We start from the raw sequence: 25,914 nt of genomic DNA, 5'->3' as shown, positions 1-25,914 counted from the left end.
GATCAAGAACTGTACAAATTAAGCACATAATTACTAATTTACTATGAGAATTTCATCAGAAATAGTAGCTTTAAGGAAAGATGGTTTCTTTTCTCAGATTGATTCATTGTTCATTAAGGAGAAAAAATTCAGAGAACTAATTTTCTAACAGTTACCCCCTTTAGTTTGCAGCTAAAAATTATACATTATGGATAAGATATAGCTTTTTTGAGGTATTTATTTACTTAGTAAAGTCAGAAAACAAACATTTCTGTTAGATTTATATTTCTATAATAGTTTATGCCGTTCGTATGAGTACTTGAAAGTATGTTTTCTGTTCCGGTTTTGTTCCTGTTCTCACTCTGTAAAGAACTTGCTAGATTGATCTATCTTATCTCTGGCTCAAGATGACAGAAGACAGACCTCTAGGGAAGGACCTCTTTTGGGAGTCGTCTGGTAGAGCTCTTTGCTGATAGTTTTTGTGGAGCAGGCAAAGTTTTACTTCTTCTATGCATAAAATAGTAAGTTAAAAGGCTGGTAATGAACCTTATCATGTCACCACCTTTGTGCCAATTTTGGACTCCAGCCAGTCCTCACTCTGTGTCACTAACTGCCCCTGTCCTCCAGAAAGGAAATAGTGTCATTCCGTGTTAACCCTTGTCTGCAGTGATGCCTTGCACAAAGGTACAGGGGGAGCAGTGCATATTGGTCCTCTCACCTCAACCCCTCCGTTTCCTTCGCACTCTCTCCAGCCATCTTTCTGTCTGTGATTTGGAGGAGGTGTAAGGCAGTTCTGTTAGGGAAGTGTGCAGTTGTGAAAGTGATAGCTCTTCCCTATATGAAATTATTGTTTAAGCCTTTTATCCTGAGGATAGTCTAAACTACTGTATGACAATGCAAATTTAAAGCACTGTAGGAAAGAATTACAGGAGACTGAAGTATAATTCCATAGTTTTATTGAAAAGCTACTAATAATTAGTTTGTTTAAATATATTGATATCTCTTCAGAAAGACACTTCAAGGAAAATGTATTGCTTTAATGCTTGAACTTGTTTGTGTAGTAAGCTCTGCTCCCAGATGGTGATTGAGTAAGGGCTTGATGTGTTTCCACAAACTTGGAAGATCGTGTGGAGTGTGGTACTATTGCAATAGAACAGGTGAAGTCAAGTTGTCTGTCAGTTTTAGAAACTAACTCACACTAAGGGAAAGCAGATCACAGACATCACACAGGGGTAGATAACCAGGAAAGATTTTGTTTTAGAGAAATGTCCAGTATGTCTGTGGTAACCAGGATATTCCTTTATACAACAAGTTAATCTTCACGTAGCAAATGCAAAACAGTTTTGAGGCCTGTGGAAATCTTTGAGATTTCTGACTTCGAGAAGGTTGTAGGGCTCCAGAAGTTTCTTTCACCACTGAACAGACTTTAAGTAGCAGTTATGGATACAGGTTCTCTACAATTAAAGCTCTCCAGTGAAACTATAGACCTACCTTGCAAGTCTAGACAGACAGAAAGGTACCTGTGTAAAGATTCATTTTAAAAAAGACTGTACTGTAGCTATCTTTAGCAAATTAGTACTTAAAAAATTTACTCTTGATATACAAACAAAATATTGAAGATGAAGACCTGGTGCCATGTTAATTTTTCTAGTTGGCCTTTCAAAACATTGTTTAATTAAACTTGTGGTGGTGGGGAGGGCAATCCTTTTTATCCTTTATTGTATTACTAGAATAAGCTACATTTTCACAAGTGTTGATACATTTCAGCACCTTGTGACTCCTGAATTAGTTAAGAGTAAGTCAGACTCTTCTCAAAGTAGTGGTATTTCAAAAACAGTTAAATCCTGACAATGACATTCCCTTGAATAATGCTGTTTCTACTTTAGATTGCAGGTGCAAAGAGGATTTTAAGACTTAATGATTTCAGTTTAAACATAATTGCAATTTCAACTAGTACCAGCACAATTATCTTGCACTTTTATGAGTTAGTATCACCTAGATGCTTGATTTTGAATATATACCATTTCATACAGAATATTACAGGAGAAGGAAAAAACACAAAGAATTATTATGTAGTGTTGGCTGGTTTTAAGCTCTAAACTTTAAAATCTGTGTAGGACAATAAAAATACAAATTTGTATGTAATAATTTCTATTAAGATACTTGAAGCTAAAAGTTATTATTGATGTAATAATTCTGGATATGTGTTAATTAATGAATAGGTAACTTTATATAAATACAGCACATCAAATTTTAAATATGTTCGTTCATTGATCAATATAGTTGTAAACCAAATCAAAACGAATTTTTTTCAAATTATAGGCTTAAATGCGAAAAAAATTACAGGGGATAATAGGGAAAAAAGTTAGTGTCATGTTCAGAGTTTGGTGATATGTTTAAATAATATATACTTTTCTAAAACAGAATTCTTCTAACATTTTCTGCTCATGCAATTGATTTCAGTAAAACATTTGAACTAGGTGTTAACTATCTGTTGATAGTTGCTATCCAGCATAAGGATTTTGTATTTAATTGAAGAAATACCTGTATTAATTTCTACCATGGAAAATTTTCAGCTTTTCAATATAAATGATTGATTAGGTAAGTAGTGACATTAGTTTTAATAATTTATAAGAAATTGATTAAATAGTTAAGATAGTATTTTATAAGTTATTTTATTTTTAGTTAATATCTTTGAGAACAACTGCTCAAAAGTCCTGTCTAGATATAGGCCTACCCTGTATTTGAGATTTAAAGGGTATTAACCTTTATCACAGAAGTTACTTATTCTCTGTTTTTGTTTAACAAAGGAACCTGTGTGTGTGTGTGTGTGTGTATGCACGCGCACGTGTGTGTGTGTGTGTGTGTGTAATATATTACAATGAAGAGCCAGTGATGCACCACTGCAATTTATTTGAAAACTGGAAGTCAAACTTTTACCTTCAAAGAACAATAACAGTAGCAAGTGGCTGTTTTTCCCATTTTCTGTTAACTCGTTAGGTATTCTTTAAAAATAAATAGAGAAATGAAAATGTCCTTAGAAATATCTTCAAGTGTATCCTGAAAAGCACTCAATACACTTGGATATTTAAATATCTGAGAGTGGGATTTGGGAGAGATGGATCCATTCTTTCTTCTGCCACAACCTTGACCTTAGTCATTTACCTTCTCTGTGCCTCAGTTAGTGAAATGGGAGTAATATGAAGCTCACCAGGTTCTTGATAAGGTTTTCCTTCATTAACGGCTAAAATAGTTTGAAATATCAGAAAGTTAACATTATTGTAATTATATATATAGTTCTTTTTGCCCCTAATTTCTTCCTGATTATTTTTCTTAATGGTAGTGCTGTCACTGATAAGGTGCACATCATTGCTAGTGACACTTGCAAGTGTGATTGAATAGTGCAAATAGAGCAGAACTGTTTTGTAAACTTCGGGTTTTTAGGTTTGAGTTTAACCATTATAAAAACCATTAGATGTGGTGTTTTACTGTAATTTATATTTTGTTTTGATTTGTTTTCATTTTCAGTTCAAGCTCAACAGCTGATGCAAATTCAGAGGAAACAGCTAATTTGGAGAAAGGAAAATCAACATTAAACAAAGTTTTGGAGTCTTTTTGTTCATATCACTGGCAACAGACTCTGGCTATGTTAAAATTCTTAATACAAGACGAAAATGTTCCTATAGTTTGCAGTTGCAAGCAAACACATTTGGTCCACTCTGAAACTCCCAGTTCCCTTACTGAAGAGGATGTTCACGTTTCATTTTGCAGTTGCGATGGACATGTGCTGACGAAAAGGTGCTGTTTACAAAATCAAAGGCCAAACACTTGTTTACCACCTCTGTCTGTTTGTATTAAAGATTTCCATTCTTTGTCATGCCAAGCTGTAACGATTGGATGTATTAAGACAATGGTGAACAAAGCATGTAGTTCTCCTAAGTATTGTGCTGACCAATTGCAAAATTATAACAGGCATTCTGTGAAAGCAGCAGCATGTACTTACTCAACTAAGGACTGTGATCTCTTAAGCAGCATTAAAAATGCAAATAGATCTCGCAGCCCATCACCACCTCCACTGTCACCTGTACACAGCAAAGAATTTGAATCATCGGAAGGATCGGTTATGGATTTTCCAACTTTAGACAACAACAAGCTTGAAATATCCATCAACCAGCCTCCATCCCTCCTGCCAGCTGAAGGAAGCAAAGAAGAATTTGAATATGGAGGTAAAACACGCAAAGGAAAAGAGACCAAATGTTCAGATGGAACATGGATGTCAATAGACACCCAAAGCAGTGATGATTACATTAGTTCTGAGAAGTCTGAGCAGGGTGAACATTCTGCCATTTTTCAAGGTTTAATGGACCGCATTAATGAAAAGCTGAAATCAATAGACACTACAGATATAGCAACAAATCTTGTAAAACTTTCTAGCAGTGACAGGGCACCAGAAAATGATGTCAAATTGGGAGACTTTGTAACGTCTCTTTTACATAATGCTAAGGCAAGTGATTACAGCTTTATGGAATTACTTCGCCAACACGATAAACAAATGGAAAATAAAATCATCCAGACAAGATTTCGCAAGCGTCAGGAAACTTTATTTGCAACATATAATTCTCCTGATTCACCAGTCATTCGACGACAGTCTTTGCAAATCAAGAGAGAGCTTGCAAGCCTTGATGAAACTCTTGTGAGAAAAAAGTCAATTTCTGAGAGAAATGCAAAGAAATCTACAAAAAAATTCGATAAAATACATCCAAATAAAAGACATAGTTTTACTGTGATAGAAGATGAGGCTTTGCAACATCTTGAAAGCAACCCATGTGTGAATTGCCAAACCAAACCAATGTGCTTTCCAGTACACCAAACAGAGTCTTTCAAACTACCTCTTACTAATTTTCCAACCAACTCTGGCTTTTTAGTTCTTTCAGAAAACAGTGCTATTACAGCCAACCAGGCAAAACTCCCAAATACACAAGGAGATGGTGCACCCTTACAAGAGACTGGTCAGATTCCTCTAAAGGATGAGAGTAATGAAATCTTGGGCAGAACTAAACGTAACGTTGTACCTCCTGGATGGTACTCTGTGTATGTAACAAACAATATCATGTTTAGAAAATCATCCAGTGCAAAAAAGTCCTTAGAAAGTTTGGAAAACATTAAAATAAATGAAGATGCTGAAAGATGCAGTGACATAAATATAAGCAAAATTGTGAGAGACACAAATCTGCAAGTTGTTGTGGAGCGTTTAGAAGATACATTAAACTTAGCCAGAAAGAGTAACAACTCATTATTGGATAGTTACAAAATAAGCCAAAAATTAAAAGATAATGCTTACGAACAGGTTATGAACCCAGCTGCTAGAAGGGGCTTACCCTTCACTCTGAGTGAAATGGGATGCACAGGACAAAGCTTCCTTTCACATTCACATGTGCCAAGCAGCAGTAAAATCAGAGCAATTTGTGTCACAACAAACAAACAAGAAATGGTTATAGATCAAGAAATTAATGATGGCCTTTTGAAATCTCTGACTTTTAATTCTTCCAGCTCAAATTCCAATAATGGGGACTTGGATGCAACACCTGAAGCTGGGGAGATCTCATCTCCCTTAAACTACTCTAGTCCTGTTAAGCTTATGTTTGTCTCAGAGGTCAATAGTCATGAAGGAGTCAAATACACTTTGACATCTGCAGCTGCATCTCCTAAAGGAAGCACAGATCTCTGTTTGTTTCAAGGGCACACGAACACTTCGTTAGACAAACAGGCCACAGGAGACCTTTCTCATGCAGTCTGTGTCATGGACTGTGATTGCAGTGAAAATGATACCAGGGAGGAGTCAAGTTGTGTTTATGCAGAAGCAATTACAAGCTCTTGTCCAGTTGGTCAGACTAACGTAAATGACTTGAAAAAAAATGATGAAATTGTGGAGAAATCAAGCAGTAGCAGTGAATTGGTTTTAAAAAGAAAACCCGGTAGACCAAAGAAAATAGGTCCTCAAGTAGTTAAGCAGGTTAAGAGACCTATTGGACGGCCTCCAAAACCAAAAATGGATATGAATGAAAGCACAAAAGCTAGACCTGAACTTGGCAGTGGTGGTAAAAGCATCAAGTCTGATGCAGCAGTATTGGAAGAAGCTAACAGCAACAAAAATATTACTGTGACAGTTGTTTTTGGAAGGTCAAGAAGAACAAAGAGACATGTTTCTGAAGGTAATCTAAATGTGATTAGTGTGCTGCCCACACAACATATTGATTCTAATTTTGCCAATGACCCCAGCAAAGTGAGGCACAATACAGAAACTGGAAATGCTTTGACTGAAATAGTAAAAGCCTTTCAGAATCCTGCTACTGAAAAGGAGGAGGTCTCTGGTTATGACTATGTCAGACCTATCAAGAGTAACCCAGCATCGCCACATCCTTGCAGCAATGTCATTCGGCAGATTAAGAAACCATTAACCACCGTTCGAAAACCTGGTAGGCCAGCAAAAGTAAAAATTTCTGGCATATCAGTGACTGTTAGTAGACTTTCACCTCAGGAAAGAAAAGTGAGCATTAGCAACGGTTTGCCTCCTTTACAACAGCAAAATGTGTTAGAAAAAAACACACCACAGGAGAGAAAAAATCAACTGTGCAATAATATGGGTCAAGTAAAGAACGTGCAGAAAGATTCTAGAGAAGATGGATCACCCAATGTTACTGCAGCAATGTCAAGAAAACGTGACATTCCATCAAGACATTCTGCTAGAGACAGAAAACCCTCACTGCATTTTTTACATTCATTAGCATCTTCTAGTGCATTTACTTGTAGAAGTGCCTTACTACATAAGTCTTATAAACTCCATTTGAAAAAAGCTAAAGAGCGAAAGGAAAAACGTGCGCAATCAAATCAGAGCACAGCATCCAAAGATACCTCAGAGCTGAGAAATTTGGGAAATGCTAAAAAGGATCTTAAGGATGATGAATTCGGACGCATTAATGAAGTATCATCAGATCCCATATTTTCATCAAATCCCTCTCTCAGGTGGTGGCCTACTTCCACTTCGAGTGACACTTTGTTGGAAGAACTAAATAATAGATTTGAACAGATAACTAATACCTGGTTGCGCGTGGGGGGAAGTGAGTCTGATAAATGTGTATGTGAAAAAAGGGATCCCATTGAACAAGACTGTAATACTGAAATGTCAAACCCTTTAGACTCCTGCCTTGTAGAACTTGAAACATCACCTGTAAAAATGCTTTTTCAGAAAAAGTATAATATGAATGAACTCTGCACCTGGTTTATGCAAACTACAGAAACACAGTCTCTCTCTCTAGTGAGAAAGGCAAATGCTCGCAATCCCTTAGAAGTAGTTAGTACTAGAGAGACAAAGACAGAAACTAAACAATCTGATCTTAGTACTTGCCCTTTCAGAAAGCACTTTAAAAAGTTTGCACTATCCTCCCCTTCAAAACCAGCAGGGAAATTGCAAATATTGCATAACATAGTGAGGTCTCCAGTCTTAAACATGAAAAGTAATTTCGCATTAGCCAGATTAAAAAGAAATGAATTTAAAAAGTTGCAGCGTGATAGTTGGGGACAAACAAAAAAGCTCTATAATGCAGCTCCTGGAGGCTGGAAATCAAAAAAGAAAAATTTGCAGTTATTTTGCCAAAGCCAATTGTTTAAAAGTACAAGTGGGGAAACCAATGATGAAACACCCAAGCTCCAGGAAAAAAATATGCTAGAAATCCAGCCCGCTCAGACTTTGTTAGAGTCTCAGAAAAGCCTCTTGCCAACTGAAAATGAAGCCAGAGATGCATTTGTTCAACAGATGATGGGATCGTCTGACTTTAACCCACATCCTGGTATAGCAAACATACTTAAGTCACATCCAGAGACGAATGGAACAATTTGTTGCCAGCAAAATGTTAGAAAAGAACAAAGCCAAGATAAACTGTTTCAAAATACTTGGAAAGCCAAAACCTTTAAAGACTGTAGGATATTTCTGAGAAAAATCAACCATATTGAGCAGCACAATTCATTTAAGCTAAATAATGTCATTTATTCTCCTGAAGCTGTTGAGAGTAAAAGCACTCAGGCCTATATGGAAGAAAAAAGACATCCTCTTTTAAGGTCCCATTCTACTAAGCAAAATGCATTAAAGAAACAAGAAAATGAAATGGAAACATCTAAAGGATCTAATTCCTCTAAAGTGACTGAAAGGCTGGATGACCAGTTTCACAGCAGAAAGTTAAATAGTAGTGTAAACCAGGACGATAATCCTGCTGGTAGTTCTGAAGTTCTTATCAGAATAAACAAAAGAAAAAGTCCACAATGGGAGACCACTGATACAAATTTAAGAAAAAGGCATAAGAGACAATCATGCAGTAGTGGACAAATGGCACCTTATTACCCAAAGTACCAAGTAGGTAAGTTCCTGTTCCCCGCTTCATCTTGAAATTGAAATCTTAAGGAATTGGAGAAGTCAAACAACTAAGCACTTTGAATTTTTTTTTTTATGCATGTCATTCATTTGAATTTCAGATAAGCTATGAAATTAAACAGTATATAACATCAGAATAATGCAGAAAGTGCAATTTTAAAATGTGCATAATATTTTATACCACTCTTTCAGCTCCAATAAGCTAATATAGTTCAGACAGAAAGAAATCAAGCTCTGACATTCTGAAGTCAGTCAAAACTGGCTGTTGGTTTCAAAAGGAACAGAATCTCATTCCATTGTGTCGTTTCTCATATTGTGAGGAAGGGTAAATTCTAAAATGACGCATAAATTCAGTGTTATTAGCATATAGCTGTTCTTTAAAAAATTGTCATTGAATGATTTCAATTGCAAATCTGTAATGGTTTTATAATTATACAGTAAAAGATAGTACTTTGTACTTTTGAGAATTATTCATTCAGAGATCCGTTTTAGTATCTATTCAATGCCAGATGAAATCTGCTGACTCTAAGGGATTTGCACATTGGATCCTTACAGAATGATTTCAAATGCAGAATTATTCTTGACAAGTACAATATACAGTTACTATGCTGAATACCTTGGCTTGGAATCTTTTTAGGCTAGTGTGAAATTAAATCAATTTTTAAAGCTAGATATTTATAATACGTTGTAATACAACTGTGATCTCAGAAAGGCCATTATATTACTCAGAAGGAGGGTACTATTATTTCTTCTGTTGGGTGAAGAGATCTTAAACAGAAGTCTCAACTCATTTCAACAAAATAACTAAGGTGTGAAATATTCACAAAATAAAACTTTTGCAATGTGATGTAAACGACTGCAGAAGTTTTCATTTGTAGAAACAATATTGTATTAGCTAGTCTGATACACTGCCCAAAAAAAAAACCCTATTCAAAATATCAAAGTCATAAGTCCCCCTTTGTATTCTGTATTGTAGAAAAGGATCTCTGATAATAAATAGAAAAGTTAATTTAAGTTGTAGTATAAACAGTATTACGGCTCTTGTATGCGTTATTTCTTTTGTACTTCATGTAATAATATAGAATTCTTCATATTTAGCTCATTTGGTGTAACCCTGCTTTCCCAAAATACAACATTCTTTTATCTTTGACTACTATTTTGTATTTTAATTCACTTACTTGGGGCCAAGCTTAACATAAATAACTTGTTTTGAAGAAGATCAAGCCTTCACACAAGATTGCTGTAAAAAAACAGAACTAGAAAAGGAAATGGGTAGCATGTATCTGTTTCTATTTTGCAAATGAAGAAAGAGCTCTCTCATCCTTGTAACTCATTGAGAAAATGTTACATTCCAATTCTATTTATCTGTAAACATTTTGTTTCTACAGCAGTGTAAGACCTATTACTGTGATTGGTCTCATGTTAGTTTTAATTGGGACTCAATTTTATTTACCTGATAACTTTCCTCCTTTAGTTTTGGATCTTTAGGAAATCTGATAACTATTTTGATATTTTACATTATTTCATTTACAGTTTTTGTTATTTTCCCTTTTGCTCATAGTTTCTCATATCTATCATTGTCTTTAGAAAGGGTATGACAGAAAGTTCATTGATAAAGGAAATGTTAATAGACAAAGAATGATGATTTTCTCCACACTTGTAACCCCAAATCTTTTTTAGGGGTACTGTTGCATTACCAGGGGATTGTCTGATACAGAAATGATGTCTTGTTTTGGCACATTGATTCAACATTGTGTATTCTCCACACCAGCCAAGGAAATCATACAACCATTTTTAGTTGGAGTACAGCTACTGCCCAAAAAGAAGGAACATGATTTCTAGCTGTGCATGCATGTGACTTTAAACATAATTCCTGCATCTGGAACTTTAATGCATATGAAAACATCATTATTCGTTCATATGTTCTTTGGATTGTATTTTTGTTGATGTGGTACCATAAACTATATCATTGTTCTGTTGTCATGCTTGAAATGTTGTTATATGCACATTTATGGTCAATATTTGAAGTTTTTCTTCAAGTTTTACTGATCTTGGGGTCTTACCAAATGTTCTTGAAAAAGACAGGGTTTGTGATGCTATTTTATTGTGAAGCATTGTAGCAGGTAGGCAGAATGTTGTTACCAAATTTTTATGTATACTCAGTTTTCACTGTCATGTACAAGCGGGAATAAAGCAATTGAGTTCTTACAGGTCAGGGCAGTATCAAGCAACCATGTACTCATTGTAGCAACAGAAGAGAGTTAATCACTTTTTCACATTACCTGTTGTGTTCAAGATAAGGTGGCTGGTAGATACATATGATATTTCTTACTACTTCTGAACTGTTGCTTCAACAATGCATTTGATGTGTTGAGGAGCAGTTCCCTTTTACTGTAAATCTATGTTCTGGCCATTTTAATCTCTTCAGCAACACTGAAACACTGTTATTCTCTATGGTGGCAAAGAAAATTACATAAGCATGTTTTTAGGAAAGCATTTATGTCTTCTTTTCATGAGAGCAGTTCACTCTTTTTCCTTGTAACACTAAAGGTCACATTCATGTGCTTTGGACTGGGCCAAAAGGCTTCAAGAAAGCCAAGCTAAAATAAGAGAAACTGTTATCCAACAATAAAACTGGGACACTGAAAAATACTTCATTTTATGATCTTACAGTGTACTGAATAGTTTAAAAATCTGCTTCAGGGGATGTGGACTTTAAACAGATGCACAGGAGGCTGTGGACCTTCTTGGTAGCAGGCAGTGCTGTGCTGACATCACCTACCTGTTCACTTGCCCTTCATATCAGGGTGGGACTTTTGCATAGAAAAGCTTTTAAAAATAATTCCATTCACTTGAAGTTAGGCTATTTTCTTCATCTAAAGTGAACTTTTTCATTTTCTCCCTTACAGTTTGGCTTTTCTTCAAGTAGCCTGGAGTTTTAGAACAGAAACCTGTCAGATTTTTCGGCAGAGAATATGAATTTTCAGTTTTAATTTTTCATCATGTTTAAATGTGGTTTTTAAATGCTATCTTAATGAAATCAAGTTAGTGCAGTACTTGAAATGAGAATTTGCTAATTTTTATAGTCATTTCAAAGTTGACTGCAAGAGTTAAGAATCTTAGCTATGAAACTTTGTGAGTTTAATTGATCTCTTCGTTGTGCACATAAAATAACAAGGATGTTAATATTACAGATAAACCTTTTCTTAAGCTTGACTCCCCATTACCATAAATTTTCTCTAAAATTGGGGGGGAAATTTTGTGAACTCTTTTTTACACATCTATATTAGTATAGCTTTAATATTCCAGTATCGTTGAGTATTTGTCATAGGGTAGTGCAATCCAGTAGTGATAAGGGTACAAATGGCAATCACTTCTCTACTGCTGTGGAAGACAGCCTCACACCAATGATCTTGTGACAAAATTGATTGTCTTTAGCAGGGCTATTCAGCTTTCTCTTTCATGAAGGAGCATGTTCTACACTCCTAATTAGGGACAAATTTAAAATAATAGGTTAGGTAAAGTGCAAAAGAGACATTGTAACAGCCTTTAAATCTGTTGATTTTGAGAAAGCTCTTTTCACAAAGGCTTTTCATTGGAGGGTTACTTGGCTCTAAAATAAGTTTCACCTGTGATGCAGAGTAAGCAAATAGAAATTTTCAGAACTGTAGTTGCCAGACAACAGGTTACTTTTTCACAGTCAGACATTAAGCAAAGTAAGAACATTAATAGAAATGTAGGAAGAGTATGAAATGAATGACTGTTCTCATAAGTGGGCCATTTTTAATGCAGATGTATAAAAGCAGAAAAGTAGACTTGATAAATAGTTGACTATACATGTACAATAAATCCTGACTCATTTAATGAACTTAATGGTCTATTGCCTTATTCCCCATAATGCAACAACAGCAGCTTCAATACCACAGTTTAATGCTCTATTTTGTTTTACACTCTGGAATTCTACTTGCCAAATGCAATTACATACAGTCTTTTCTTCCCTTTTCTTTTTCTCATATCGTGATCTAGTGTAGAGTGTAAAAGTTTTGGGTGCTATTTACTTCTAAACTGTAGTTATTTACATATTGCCTTAGGCTATGCTGTTCCTTATGTTCTTTTGAGGGTTCTCAGCTAAGGATTTTTACTTTTGCTTCTTTGAATGATAGACTTCTTTCAAAGAACTCAACTCTGAAATCTTTAATTTCCTTTACCTGCTAGGAACTGTGTGTAGTTTAGTGCCATGATCAGTAAGCCTTTATGTAGCATTTATATACCTAGTTTTATACCCAAGTTGGGGCTTTTTTGTCATTTTATTCAGTATTGTTTTGTTATCATCTTTTAATTTTTTCTCTTCCAAAACTGAGGAACTCATACTCACGCTTTCATATTTGTCCTCAGTCCTGAGGAAATGAGCAAAATTTTCAGCTTTCTTTAGGGAACTGGTAATACTATATAAATAAAGACCAGCTTCCATCTTTCTACTTAAGTCTTTCTCTAGAAGAGAAAATAGCAGTTTTTCAAGGCCTGCTCAGCACTTTTGAAAATCTGACAATACATATCCTTTTTAAAATCCTCTTTTCTCTGAAGAGTTTACAGCCTTAAAGCAGAGCTTCAGTTGCTGTTAGATAGAAAAGGATAGAGGTCAATCAACACAGCCTGTGAAGATGTAACTTGTAAATTAAGTATGAATGTAGTCTGACTGTCACGGAACAGGTTAATTATGCTGAGACACTTCCGCATTTTGGTGTTGAGCTCTGGGAAAATAGTCCTATTCAAAAAAGGTGCTTTAATTCATAGAGACCTGTGTACTGTGCCTTAGTTTGCACTCCTCTATTGTTTATATACTAAAGCTAATGCTGCTTTTTTTCTTTCATCACATATTTGTCAGTGTCTTAAACTAGAACCATCAGTTAGTTACATTCAAAAAGTGCAGATTCTGATTCCAGAATTGAGGGGGGAAATTTAAATGACTGAGCTGTTGTTTGCATGTATTCTTGGGTAGATTTTCCTTCCCTAATTCCTCCTTTGTTCATCAAAGGATAGTTTTAGTCTGACCTTTGATGATTTGAAATCTTCTACAGATTTTCAAGCCAAATATAATGCCACGTATTTATTCACTGTTTATCCTTTCACTAACAGGGTCCTTTAAGTTTGCTATGATTACACAATTGTGCCTTAAAGGTATTGTTTAAATAAGCTTTGAGACTAATAGAAGTGTTTTTTGTTATTTTAAAGTATTTCAGGAAAAAGCCTAAACATTTGTTTTCAGGACTATACAGGGTGGTGCTAATTCTTACTAAGTTACCTAAAATTCTGTTTCAAATGTAGGTTAACATTTGGTGGCTGTTAGAAATCATATTTCATTTTTTATGTTCCTTTTTCCTTGTGTTCATTTGGTAACTGTATATTAATTTAATAGAAATATGATTTTTGTCATGTTTTAAGGGCACCATTTTCTTTTCATAAGCCTTTTTTTCTCTGGTGTTTCCTGTGGTCAACATGAGAATGAAAGGCCCTCTAAAATGGCCTTGAGCCTTGGGTGTTCCCAAGCATAACTGAGTGTTTCTGAAAGCTGTTGACAGCCTTCAGGTTCTAATTAAGACAGATATTTTTGCAGTAATCAACAACTAATTATATGGATGTATCTGAATGGAAAATGCTTTATATGGGAAGCTCAAGATTTTAAGAGCAGCATTTTGCATTCACATGCACACAGAACAGCATCACAGCTTGGTGTCGTGCTTCATGTTTTCAATGAAGTATAAAATATGATGGTGTTCTTGGTGTATAATGCAGTAAAGCAAGTTTATGGAGTCCTCATTAACAATGTTTACTTCGTACTTATTTTAAAAAATTTATTATATATTTTAAAATAAATCAGAAGAAAATGTTTGGAAATCGAAATTATGGTTTTTACCAAATACAGTTTTATGGAAATGTATGGTTTATAGACCTGTACCTGAATATATTTGTAAGGGATATGTACTACCAATGAACTGTGAACCTTTCTAAGGTACAACTTTAAGAGAAAATCACTTCTTTGAAATACTGCAAATAGAACTGAGATTGAGATCCCAATTGATAAATTATTTGGAATTTTTTAATTACTTTATTGTTCACAGGAGTTTTTTAATAGTGCTTTATAAAAAGCTAGAAAACAAAATATTAATTATTTCACTGCTAGTAAAAGAAAAGATTGAAGTTACTGTAACTGAGCAATAATTAAAGTGTGCTCCACACATTTTATTCCTAACCAGGTTATGACTTGATGTTTTTGATTAGTTGCAGTATACCTTGATAAAGTAATGCTGTTCTTGAGACACATCTCTCTCCATCTTCTTATTTTAATGCATAAGGTATCACCTTGAATTGCTGCAGTTTTCGTATCTCCTCTGTCTGTTATTTCTTTTTTCCCCTTGTTGGATTGCCAGCTTTCAGCTGAATTACTTGTTTTCTTGTCTAAATGCTCACTTTGTATTTCATTCTCAGTGTATGATTTTTCATGAACTTTATGAATTACTCACTTTAATAAGTCAGATGATCTATGTTGTCCCTGCAATTTCCTACCTTTTTTCCTTTCTCACAGAAGCATGGGAAGTGTACACACTTTTTCATGAGCCCAAACAGGATGTCAAGTCACTTCCTATCAGCTTAGCTCCTGTAATGAAAATTACACCATTGCCATTGGCTGTCTCTTCCAATATTAGCTATCCCACTGCTTTTTGTATATCATGATACTTGTATTTTTACAGCAGTATAACATTGGCTTGTGCTCCATCTGTGATCCCCAGTAGCTGCCCACCCTTTGTTACAGAAGTGCCCAACCTGCACTGGTGCAGCGCTGCGGTCCTGCAGAGCTGCTGTTTATTCCACAGCATTGCTTTTATTCTTTTAGTTTATTCAGAACCATGTCTGAACCACTGTTCCGACCATTTAGACCATTACACTCTGGTTTTTGCACATTTATCTGCATCCTCTCTTCATACTTTGCTCTCCCTTAGTACCAAACTGTAACTAATTCTCAGATCACTCATCAGCTTTCCTTTTATTTCAAGTATAAGTTTGTGAGTGCCAGAGGATGCTCTGCAGAAAGTGAGTGCAGCCTAGTTTTATTCCTGTTTTGGTTTTTACTGCATATTTCCCATTGTGTACTATTGGTGGTCCATACTATCTCTTACACCTGATAAGAGATTTATAATACTGTGAGCAAGATGTCCATGAGCCTTTCTCAGGTTTCTTCAAACTGAGATGTGGAAAATCCTTTATAAGTAGCCATACCTACTTTACAATCCTCTTTTTCTTACTGAAGACCAGGTAACTCAGTTTTTTTCCTACAATGTAAAGATACATGCTTTTTCCAAGGTCAGGATGTTTAAAACAGATTTTGTCTTCCCAGCTCCATGCTTTTGGGCCAGCAGCTCTGGATGCTTTATAACTCTTGAGAAGTTACTGTTTCCTCTCCCATATGGCAACTTACACATTTCTGTTCTTGTGAAACAGGTCAAGCAATTTTTGTTTCTTTGCATTTTTTTCATAACTCAAAAATGGTTTTCATGACCATTTTCTGATGCTGATTCCTCTCATGTTCTAGACATCAGTAAAGGCTACTTAGATTATTCTTCAAATTCTTTAGAGTACAAATAAGGGTTTCTCTTGCTATGTGAGAAACTTCCTGATTTATGGAGATTTAGGTGAGGCACTTTTTGCTGTATTCTTTTGTTTAGTTTTGTCAATCTGACAGATTATACTGTTTGATTTTTTTCTTTCAGCAGCAGAAATTCACCTGACTTATGTCTGCATTCAGATTTATTGGTTCCTTATCACAAATTAAACTTAGACAGACATTCCACAAACTTTTCTTTCAGTGGCTGTGCCAACTCACCTACTCTCCATCCTCCACTTCCTGCCACATTCTTTTTTTCTCCATATCTAGGCATCCATAAAAGGAATCAGTGCTTCTGTCTTTTATTGTGGTTTGTCTCTAAGGGGGCAGGTATCTTAACTTGGCTGTAGCTCTTTCTTCAGTGATCAGCTTTAGATCTGCTTCACGCTTACTGGTAGAAATGGCCTCAACATTAACTTAGGACTTAAAATCCTTTCAAAAGCATAAGTCTATGCATTTCTACTTGGTTTGGAATGTTTTATGTCAGTTGTCAAGCCATCACTGAGTAATGTGACTATATTAATGTTTTTTATGTATTTCATGTTTTTCCAAGCAGGTCTTATGTAGGTGTTATTCTTTGTTTTCACTTTGTAGCTCAGGGAAGAATATTTCTAAATTGAGGTCCTGCTAGGAATTAGAATAATAAGACTTTTACATTTCATATTGAAATACATGCATACATGAAAATTCAGATGCTTAGAGAAGTCAGTCTTTTCAGATGGATCTTGTCACAGGTTCCTATTACCTAAGGTGTGGATTTCACAAATATGCAGAGGTTATACTTGATGTTTTACTGACACAGGCTCACCCTCAAAGCTCTCTTATTTACAAAGGGTGAAATCTTTGTTCAAACAATGGATTATTTCTCAGTACATGAAATGGAAGCAGAGCTGAAAAATTCTTGTCTAGAAGCCTTAAGATGTTTTTCTTAATTAACAAAAGTTCTTGTTCTCACTTAGGTTGTGCTGTCTTACCTATATGTGAAGTTTTCCATTTGGAATAAAGGGTAAATTTTAGGGGGGGAAAAAGGGACTTAAAATTAGGTTTCAGTATTTTTATTGGGGAACTTAGCATAAATTTCAAACAGTTCAGTAACAATAATTTAGTTTTAAAATTTAAGAAATTGCAAGTAAATAGTTAAGAGCTATACTCGAAGTATCAATTCTTGAAATTGTGCCTTTTGTTACCTGTCTTTCTAGTTTAAAGTTCTAGAGATGTGTGTTTGAAGAAATTCCCTTGTGTATCATATTTGTTGCTGACATTTCCTATTTATCAGTTTACTACTCACAGCTGGTTTTAAATTTTATTTAAGTAGTAGAAATCTCAGAAAAGGAAATTACTTATTTGCAAATTGCTGTTTGACCTTCCTTAATTCAGAAGTCTGGTGGGTTATAAACCACCCAGGGACTGTCTCATCATATTTCTGAGATGATCTCTCTCCATAACATAATTGCATTTATAATGTCAAAAAACTATTATGAATTAAAGATTTGAGCTTAAATGACAAGATTTCCATAGCTGCATTCATCACAGCACTGAGATGGTGGCATTCTGCTTCCTCTGAGAGCAGCCTGAACTCACAGCATATGTAGTTCTGAACCTCCAACCTTTGTCTTATTGTGCCTCATTCAAAACCATTTTTAATTATGATTAGGTAGAATAAAGATAGCAAAACCTTTTTTTTCTGTTGTGGTATATTTCTAATGCTAATACAACAGTTCTCATCTACACTACAGGTGTTTAGGGGATTTTTAATTTGTTTGCATGCTTCTAACTTCTAGTATTGACTGGAAATTAAGTAGTTTCCTTTCATGGAACTGATGGTCAGAGGCAGACTTGTTTCACTGGATGCTAAGAATTCATTATGTCTATCATAAAATGAATGATGCTTCCTTTCAACTGTTAGACTCAGCTGCTTTCTGTTTCCAAGATCTTTTAAGACAGAGTACTATGAATAATTTGAGGGATAGAATTATTATTTTTTTTATCAGATTATATACTATCATCACTAGTAAATTATGCTTCAAAATTTTATGGCTTCTCCATGCCCACTTCAGTGACAGTTTACAGTAATATTTTACTTCCTTGTTCTTCAAGAAGCCTGTGCCTTCTGTGGACTCTTAAATAATCTATATTAACACAAAACATGGGTGATTCTTGTCAAAAAGATCACTGTTCCATATAACTTTCACAGACTGCTTCAAATAATTATAACTTTAAAAGGGGGAAGCAATGTTGTCTATATTTAAACTTGTCAGCGTATTCCAATCTGTCCTGTATTTCAGGGAGCCATCCGGACAGAGCTCTGTACTTCCATGGCTGCACAAGTCTGATAAATTTCTTTTGTAAAACAGTTTTAGTTCCCAATTTTTGCAATGAAATTGGAATTTAAACCTTTTATGTTCTCTATGATCTGTTACACGTAAGGAAGTGAGAACATTTTCTGAGGCTGACTGGTTTTGGGCAGAAAGTCATGTTATTTCTGTAACTGCACTCTGAAACTGTTGCCATCCATTCCGCTTGCCAAAAGTTTACCTGAAAATGCAACCATCTGCTGGTTGGTTTATAATTTTGTCTCTGTGCAAGTTAAACTTAAAGCTTGAATAGTGTGTGGATATCTCAATATATAGATTCAGAAAATAGCAACCACTAAGTAATCCTCTTTCACTGACGTGCCACAGGCACTCTCCAATTCCTGCTTGCCTCATTTTAGTTCTCTTTCTCACGTTTTGTATTTCATTCCTATTTTCTTTCTTCGTATCCCTTTTATTTTTCCTCAGACCAAGAAAACACTTCTGAGTTTGTCTGAAGAGCAGAATAAACTTTCCACCATAATTTCGGTCTGGGATTATGGCTGGTTCTGACTTCCATCCCTATCTTTCTGTCTCTATTTCGTTCACCGCCTGTCTTGGTACTCTGCTGTTTTATTTGTCTTAGTATTCCAGCTTTGTTAAACCCAGCTCTTATATCTAATTTTTAAGACTCCCTGAATCTTGCTTATCTGCCCAGCTTGTTTTAATCGATTTCCAGGGCATTTCTTTCTCTCTCTCAGATTTCCAAATGGGATTCCATCCACTCAGCTGAAATATATTATTTCTTATTACAGTGAGAATCCATTTGGTAAATGGAAATAAGACACTAAAATTTTGCTTTGTAGGTTTTTTTGTTATTGCATTTTGGCATTGTGGAAAGAGCTTAAATTTTAGAGACAATCAGACTCCGTGTGCTTGGTTTACTTTCATTTCAATATATGTTCCATTATCAAATCAATCTCTGTTAGAAATCATGCTGAGTCATTGTAGGTTTTTACCTGATGTATTCCACTATTTCTGGTTTTGGGAAATGTTAGAGTACTCTACAGAGAAAATTTTTTTATGCTCCTAAAGTTTTACTATTTCTACTCAGTATTTTGAAACCTGTAAAAACCTCAAATCAGTGCTGTGTATCATGGATGCTCTTATGCTTTCCAAGCTATCGATTTACACATCACTGTTGGTGGCCTTTAGCAAGTACAGTTTGCAGAATTTTTGTCAGACAAGAGGGTATAAGAACCAGTTTGACCTTGCTTTCAGCTGGTTCAGCAGGAGACGTTTTTATCTGTAAGTGTTGCAAAAGATTTAGAGAAACAGAACCCTACAGTGATAGTTTCATAGCTGTTTTACAGCATACAAAGACACAGCAGTAATGGTAGTCTCTGATGGGAAATGCTGAGGGGTCACCTAACAGTTAAGAGACATTTTTCTCTATTCTCACTTTTTATTTTTCCTACTTTTTCCTTTTTTCTTTTTTTGCCATGCTGTGACATGTTGTAGACACAGATTAACTCAGCAAATGTATGGATTCGAGCTAGCCAGATTTTTTAAAAATTCCTGTTTTTCCTGAACAATGTGGCTCCAAACTGCACAGAAAATACACAGCTCAAAGAAAATTATTTTCATTTTGTGCTTGGCAGCCTGTCAGCTTCTCCTGTGTTGTTTTCCCATCCTGTATTAAAAATCTATTTCTATTAGCACAATGATTTGGGTAAAACTAAATAAAGAAATGCAAAATTTCCCAAAGAAATATTTGCATTTGTACATCTTTAGCAGGAAGTGTAGAAAAGAGTGGGGTTTTCTTTTGCGCTTAGGAGCATGGGAAGGCCACTTGTTGATTACTTTAGTAAAAGGTTGAATTCAAAGACCTTTCTATTAAATTCTTTTTGCTTTAATGATAGCAGGAAATTTTTGAAGGGAGAGATGATCCTTTAAGGTCCTAGTGGGCCTGAAAACATAATCACAGACAGGGTTGTCTGCTTAGCCAGGGAGACCAGGTAGGACTTCAGAGGCCATGGGCAGTACTCTGATCTGGCTGCTGTGATTTGTTAGAGTAACTGGCAATTAACTCTTCAGCACTGTTGAAACAGAGTAAATTCATAGGTGATTCGGTCCTGGTGATATGGGAACTTACAGTTGGAACACACAAAAAAAGACCCCCATGGAGTCATCAATGACAGTTTTCTGGACCCACTGGTTTAATGTGCAGCAGCATCCAAAGAGAGCCAAGGGCACAGGAGGGTATCCTCAGCTTGCATTTTTTAGATTGCTCTTCCTTCAGATTAAAAAGTATAGTCACATTTCCATATTCTTTTTTCTCTTTACTTTCTAAGAAGAGACAGCAATGATCAGGATCAATTATTATACATGGTGAAATATGAAATCTTTAAAATGAAGCAGTAAATATGTGACCAGCACTTCACGACTAGAGGCAAGGGCTAGTAGAGGATAGTGCAACTAAAGATGGAGAAAAACATGTGAATTTTCAAGAAACCTCACTAGTTTGTCATACAAAGATTTATGAAAAAATGGACTGGGCTTTTAGCTCAGTTGGCCTGTCTTCAAATTCCCTAATGAAAACAAAGCTATTGGATATGCTGTGGCTGGAGTTGATGTTCCATGTCACAGGAGCACCTGTAGCTGACTTCCAAAAATCACATGCATGGAAGCTGATTAACTGACTCAGTCTCAAGTGAATAAAACCAAAAAAAGATAATCATTGCTAGAATGGTAAACAGATGGCTTCAGAATTGGAAATTCTAACCTTTTCAGAGACCATTATATACGATCAGTAAATGTCTGCCGTTTTGGAAGTTGGAGACCTCCATCCTCTTACTGGTACAAGCTTTGATAAAGAGAACTCCAGGGAGAGGTAGAGTAGGGATACTCTACAGCCTTATTCCAAGCTCTGCTGAAATAGGCTTCATGGCTTCTGGTAGCATCAGGCTGTAACCTGCAGTTCTTCCTGAGAGGAGGGTTGCTGTGTGTAACATCTCTTTCTTTTACAAGGAATGCTTCATGTACTGTGGAGCTTTTGCAAGCAAAGTGGAATAAAATTTAGAGTAGAATCTATTGATGGATTTGGCTGGAGAAATTTAACTGCTTCTGTTTAACTGTATTCCTTTAATTAAAATTTCTGATTTCAAAAAGGTTTTCTTACTTTGTTACGTCAACATAAATAAATAAATAAATCACTACAGGTAAAAGAATGAAAAGCAAAATGAAAAACTAGGTTCTTCTCAGTTAACAAATATCTTAATGCAGATATCTGACCATATTTTCCACTTCATTTTTATCAAGGTAAAATTTTCTAAAACACTTAAGCTTTTTGTATTGTACTGGGAACTGAAAAAAAATAACATTTTTCTATTCCTGTTTTTATGCATTCTTTTCAAAAGCAAAGTCAAAAGAGTTCTTCTGTGAGAGGTAAATAAATCACTGCATGACAATTATCAGCACATACTTCAGCTTTATTTTTGCAAATTCAGTCCAGCTTTTTACACCTTGTACAGAAACCTGTAAAAAACTCTAAAAGATGGAGAGTAGGACAGTCCCTCACAGAGTTGACTACTTGGTAAAGTGCTGTTTGGTACTATTATAGCACTCAGCATTTTCTTGGGAAAGAATGATGGTCCAAATTCCACCAAATCCTGGTAATATACCAAGTTGGTACAATTCCTAGTTTATATACAGAAGTAACATGCTAGATCATATGAGAAGCCCAAACCTTTAGGTTTTTCTGTCTGGCATTTTCCCAGCATTAAACAGGGATTGTCTGCCTGCTGCTTTAAAGAGAGTAGAAATAAAACCAAAGAACACCACACACCAAAACCACCCCAACCCTCAAAAAACCCCAAACCAAACACCACCATTTGTGCCCTTCTCTCCATTTAGCTATTGATTAGTTGTTAGGAGTTTACGTTTTGCTGGAAAGTACAAAATCAGTAGGGGATGAGCTGCAAACTTGAGAAGTCAGCTTGAACACGATCTCACATATGCACTCAATCCCATGGTCTTAACAAAAAGCTTTGAGCTTCTGAGGGCAAATATTCAAGTCTGAAGAGATTTGAAGTTCAAGAAAGCAACCTTGCTGGCTGAAGTCGTCTCCATCACTTACACTTGCATTCCCTTCCCTATAGGAAGGAAAAGATCAGAGCATCCAGAGGAAAAGAGTACAAGGGAAAAACGAGACAAAAGATAGAGGCTAAAGAACAACACAAGGAAATGCAGGGAATGGGAGCCATACACCAGTTATGGAGTGTTGGGAACTAGGGTTAGGACATGAGAAATGCCTCTTCCACAGCCATGTCAGAAAGGCAAGGACACAAGACTTCTCTGGAGAGCATACATCAAAATGTAAAAGAATTAAAACCGTGTTTCAGATGATCTGTGAAAAATATCAGTGAATTGTCACTTTCACTGTTACATAAGCTGTCTTTCCCTCTTTCCAGGACAGAGGAAAAGATTTAATCAGTCAGTCCATGGTATTTAGCAATGCAAGCCAATATGTTTTAGGCTATAGCCCTATACTGACTGTCTGTCCTCAGCTACCCTGCACACTCATGTGAGCACTACACTAGAGCAGATTCAGTCCTTCAGAATTTGCACTCGAGTCCTGTTTCATTAAATGCAGCAAGTAAAAGCCATTAAGAGATATTTTTTTAAATATTCCTTTGATAGGAAACTGTGTTTGGATAGTTTTTAGCATGGTGCTTATCTCCTACCCCTAATTACAGTACTTAGGACATTTTTTAGTATCTCAGTAATTAGAAATATTTTCAATTTTGTGTCATTCTTGAAATCTTTGAAAAGGATGGTGAAAAACAGTGAAATGCACACAGCAGGTAAATCACTGCAGGAGGTAGACAATAAAAAAAAAGTAGGGATGGAGGGGTTTGAAATTAGGATTGAAATTGTCTTCTGATTGTGCTTTATATGTGAAAAAAGACATTCTTTATGATGAAGATGGTGAAACACTGGAACAGGCTGCCCAGAAACATTCAAGGTCAGGCTGGACGGGGATCTGAGCATCCTTATCTAGTTGAGGATGTCCCTGCTCATTGCAGGGGCAGGTTGCACTGGATGGCCTTTAAAGGTCCCTTTCAACCCAAACTATTCAATGATTCAATCCACATGTCTGTCCCAGTCTGTTAGTGACCCCTACAAAGGGCTGGATTTCTTTCCCTTCTTGTATTACTTATTTTCCTAGATTTGAAACAAAATACTGTCTGTGTGTTAGACCTTTCATGGCTGTACCAAATGAACATTGTCAGCGAAAAAAACAAGCCCCAAACTTTTGCCCAGGTCCTGCTCTATGCCTTTACAGTGCCAGCTGGAGATAATTTAAGCAACAGAACCCTGTTATTGCACTTCTGCAAAGAACAGTGTGAGCAGAAGACTGACGTGGGAGGGGCTCTGAGATCCCAACACAAACAAGCCCAGTCTACTTTACAACACAGAGCACAGCACAGTCAGGTTCTAATCTCAGTGTTTCTGGAACATAGTGCAGTAAAACAACAAAAAAAACCCCCACCAGAATGCACAGTCTGCCACCACCTCATCTTGCCTCTTATCAGCTTGTTTGCAGGGGAAGAGGAAAGTGTACTAAACTTTTTGTCATTTTTTTCCCCCCTCTCCCACCCCCGCTTCTCTTCTCACAGCACACTACAAGTGAAAGTCTCGGAGCCGCAGAATTCAATAGACATGAACACAGAAAATGAACATTTGAAGTCCATAAAGATGTGCCTTAATCAGCCCACTGAGTGGAATCTGAGTTTTTCAGCAGCATCTCTCGCCAGCTGTAAAGTTTTTAACCAAAATCTCAAAACTGATGAGAACAAATAGATTGCAGCTGTTCTTGCACTATTATTTTGTACATTGTTTCTGATTTTTTTTTCTGCAAAATAATAAGCGTTTATTACATTGATCTTGAAATGATCTTGTGTGATTTGGCTTTATATACTACTAGCATTATTCAGTTTGATGTACTTTTTCTTTTTTTAAATACAAAGTTTCACATCTGACCATCATGAAATTCTTGCAGTACAAATTTATATCAGAATCGGATGTTCCCCTTTAATAGTATTGTGATTTTTCTATGTTCTTTAAAGTTAATTATTTCCCAATTTTATTTTTGTGCACGAAAGTTAATATATTATGTAATTTGTGGCATAGGTCACCATGTAAAGATTTATGGTATTAATTCAAACAAATCTGTAACAAGTGGAGACCGACTACCTCGAAGCAAAGCAGTACAAAGGTAAATTATCTGAGGAGATCTCCGTTACCAATGGATTGAAATGTATGGAAGCACCAGTTTGTTTCTGCAGTATGCTTTCATCTTCACTTACCTTGAGAACTTCTGTGTGACAGTGTTTAATGACCGTAATGTCTAAAAGGCCAAGCCTGCTGGAGAATCTCATGAGATTGTCATTCAACAAATCTGTATCTGCACTTTTTGAGGTTTCTGCTAAATGGTCTTTCTTCCCCATTTGTTTTTATGAATTCATGCCTGCCACCAATTAAAATGGATGTAAATGCTCTTCCTATTTCATTTTTTCTGTGTACTTTGGAAATGCAATGTAAAATCAAAGTTTTAAACTCTACTCAAAGAAGTAGTAAATGGTTGTAGCTGACTACATTGTAGACATTCCATGCTTAGATGATCTTTAGCAAGGTTCATGTACTTCATTCATCAAAACTTTATTATTAATAGAGCTATAACAAAAGTGTTAGAATAAAACCATATGATATATTTCTCTTTTCTGGAGTCATACATTCAATAGCTAGAGTAGAGGTTTCTTAATTCAACTTCATAATAAGTTCTCTGTCCTTTGCTTGCCAAGAACTAATCTTCCAGAAGGAAATTTCCTTGGAAGATACTGTATTTTATAAAACAAAGGTTTTAAGGATTCACCTGAAAGTGAAGATGCAGTTCCTCTTTACAGAGATTTCTTGGTTTGCAGGTACAATCCAGTAACTGAAATAAAAAGATTGTTACGAATTCTGGTAAGTCTCCCAAAGATCCTAATAGGGTATTGAGGCACTGAAGTATCACACAGTGCAGAACATGATTAAAAGAATAAACATTAATCATCACACTGCACTGTCTAGTGGGTCTTTATGTATCTCAGCTATTTAATGTGTGTGGATTCTATGTGGCAAGAAAGCCAAAAGGGGAATTAAACTTCCCAGGGGAGAGGCACTGACTCAGTGCAGCCCCACCAAAGCACAAGGAACAGTAAGGAGTGAGGAGGGACATCAGAGCCAATGCAGCCGGTATCTTACTCATGTGCCCCCAGGAGGAGATTCCACGTGAATTTTCTCATTTCAAAGACCCAGTAAATACCAGAACTTTTCTGTTTTGGACATGTCTCCCTCAGCTCCAAGCAGCAGCCTAGTTTTGTTAACTATCAGCAATTATTATTATTTGAATCACATTGATTTTTAATTGGCTGATGATGCAAAAGTGGTCAGAGGGGAGTCAGTTCAAGCACAACCCAAGCTCCCCAGGCACTGCTGGAAGTCAGACAAAAACC

The 25,914-nt window shown here is 35.9% G+C and overlaps 1 protein-coding gene across 9 annotated transcripts in view; it reads left to right on the top strand.

The window, feature by feature from the left end:
* The window catches only part of LCORL (ligand dependent nuclear receptor corepressor like), an 84,896-nt gene extending 59,766 nt beyond the window's left edge, over positions 1 to 25,130 (top strand). For 4 of the 9 annotated variants that reach the window (XM_027642712.1, XM_027642718.1, XM_027642717.1 and 1 more), the window contains exons 7-8: positions 3,508 to 8,386; positions 10,085 to 22,556. In XM_027642712.1, coding sequence (XP_027498513.1) covers positions 3,508 to 8,386; positions 10,085 to 10,246 — 5,041 coding nt within the window. In that variant the 3' untranslated portion in view covers positions 10,247 to 22,556. The other 5 variants (XM_027642716.1, XM_027642713.1, XM_027642715.1 and 2 more) reach the window with 5 other exon arrangements.
* Positions 25,131 to 25,914: the final 784 nt, after the last annotated feature.

The sequence above is a fragment of the Corapipo altera genome, unplaced genomic scaffold (assembly GCF_003945725.1).
Source record: "Corapipo altera isolate COAL_440 unplaced genomic scaffold, ASM394572v1 22, whole genome shotgun sequence".
In the NCBI taxonomy this organism is placed as follows: Eukaryota; Metazoa; Chordata; class Aves; order Passeriformes; family Pipridae; genus Corapipo; species Corapipo altera.
The sequence above is the reverse complement of the archived record's forward strand: the minus strand, read 5'-3'. Positions and strand labels throughout refer to the sequence as shown.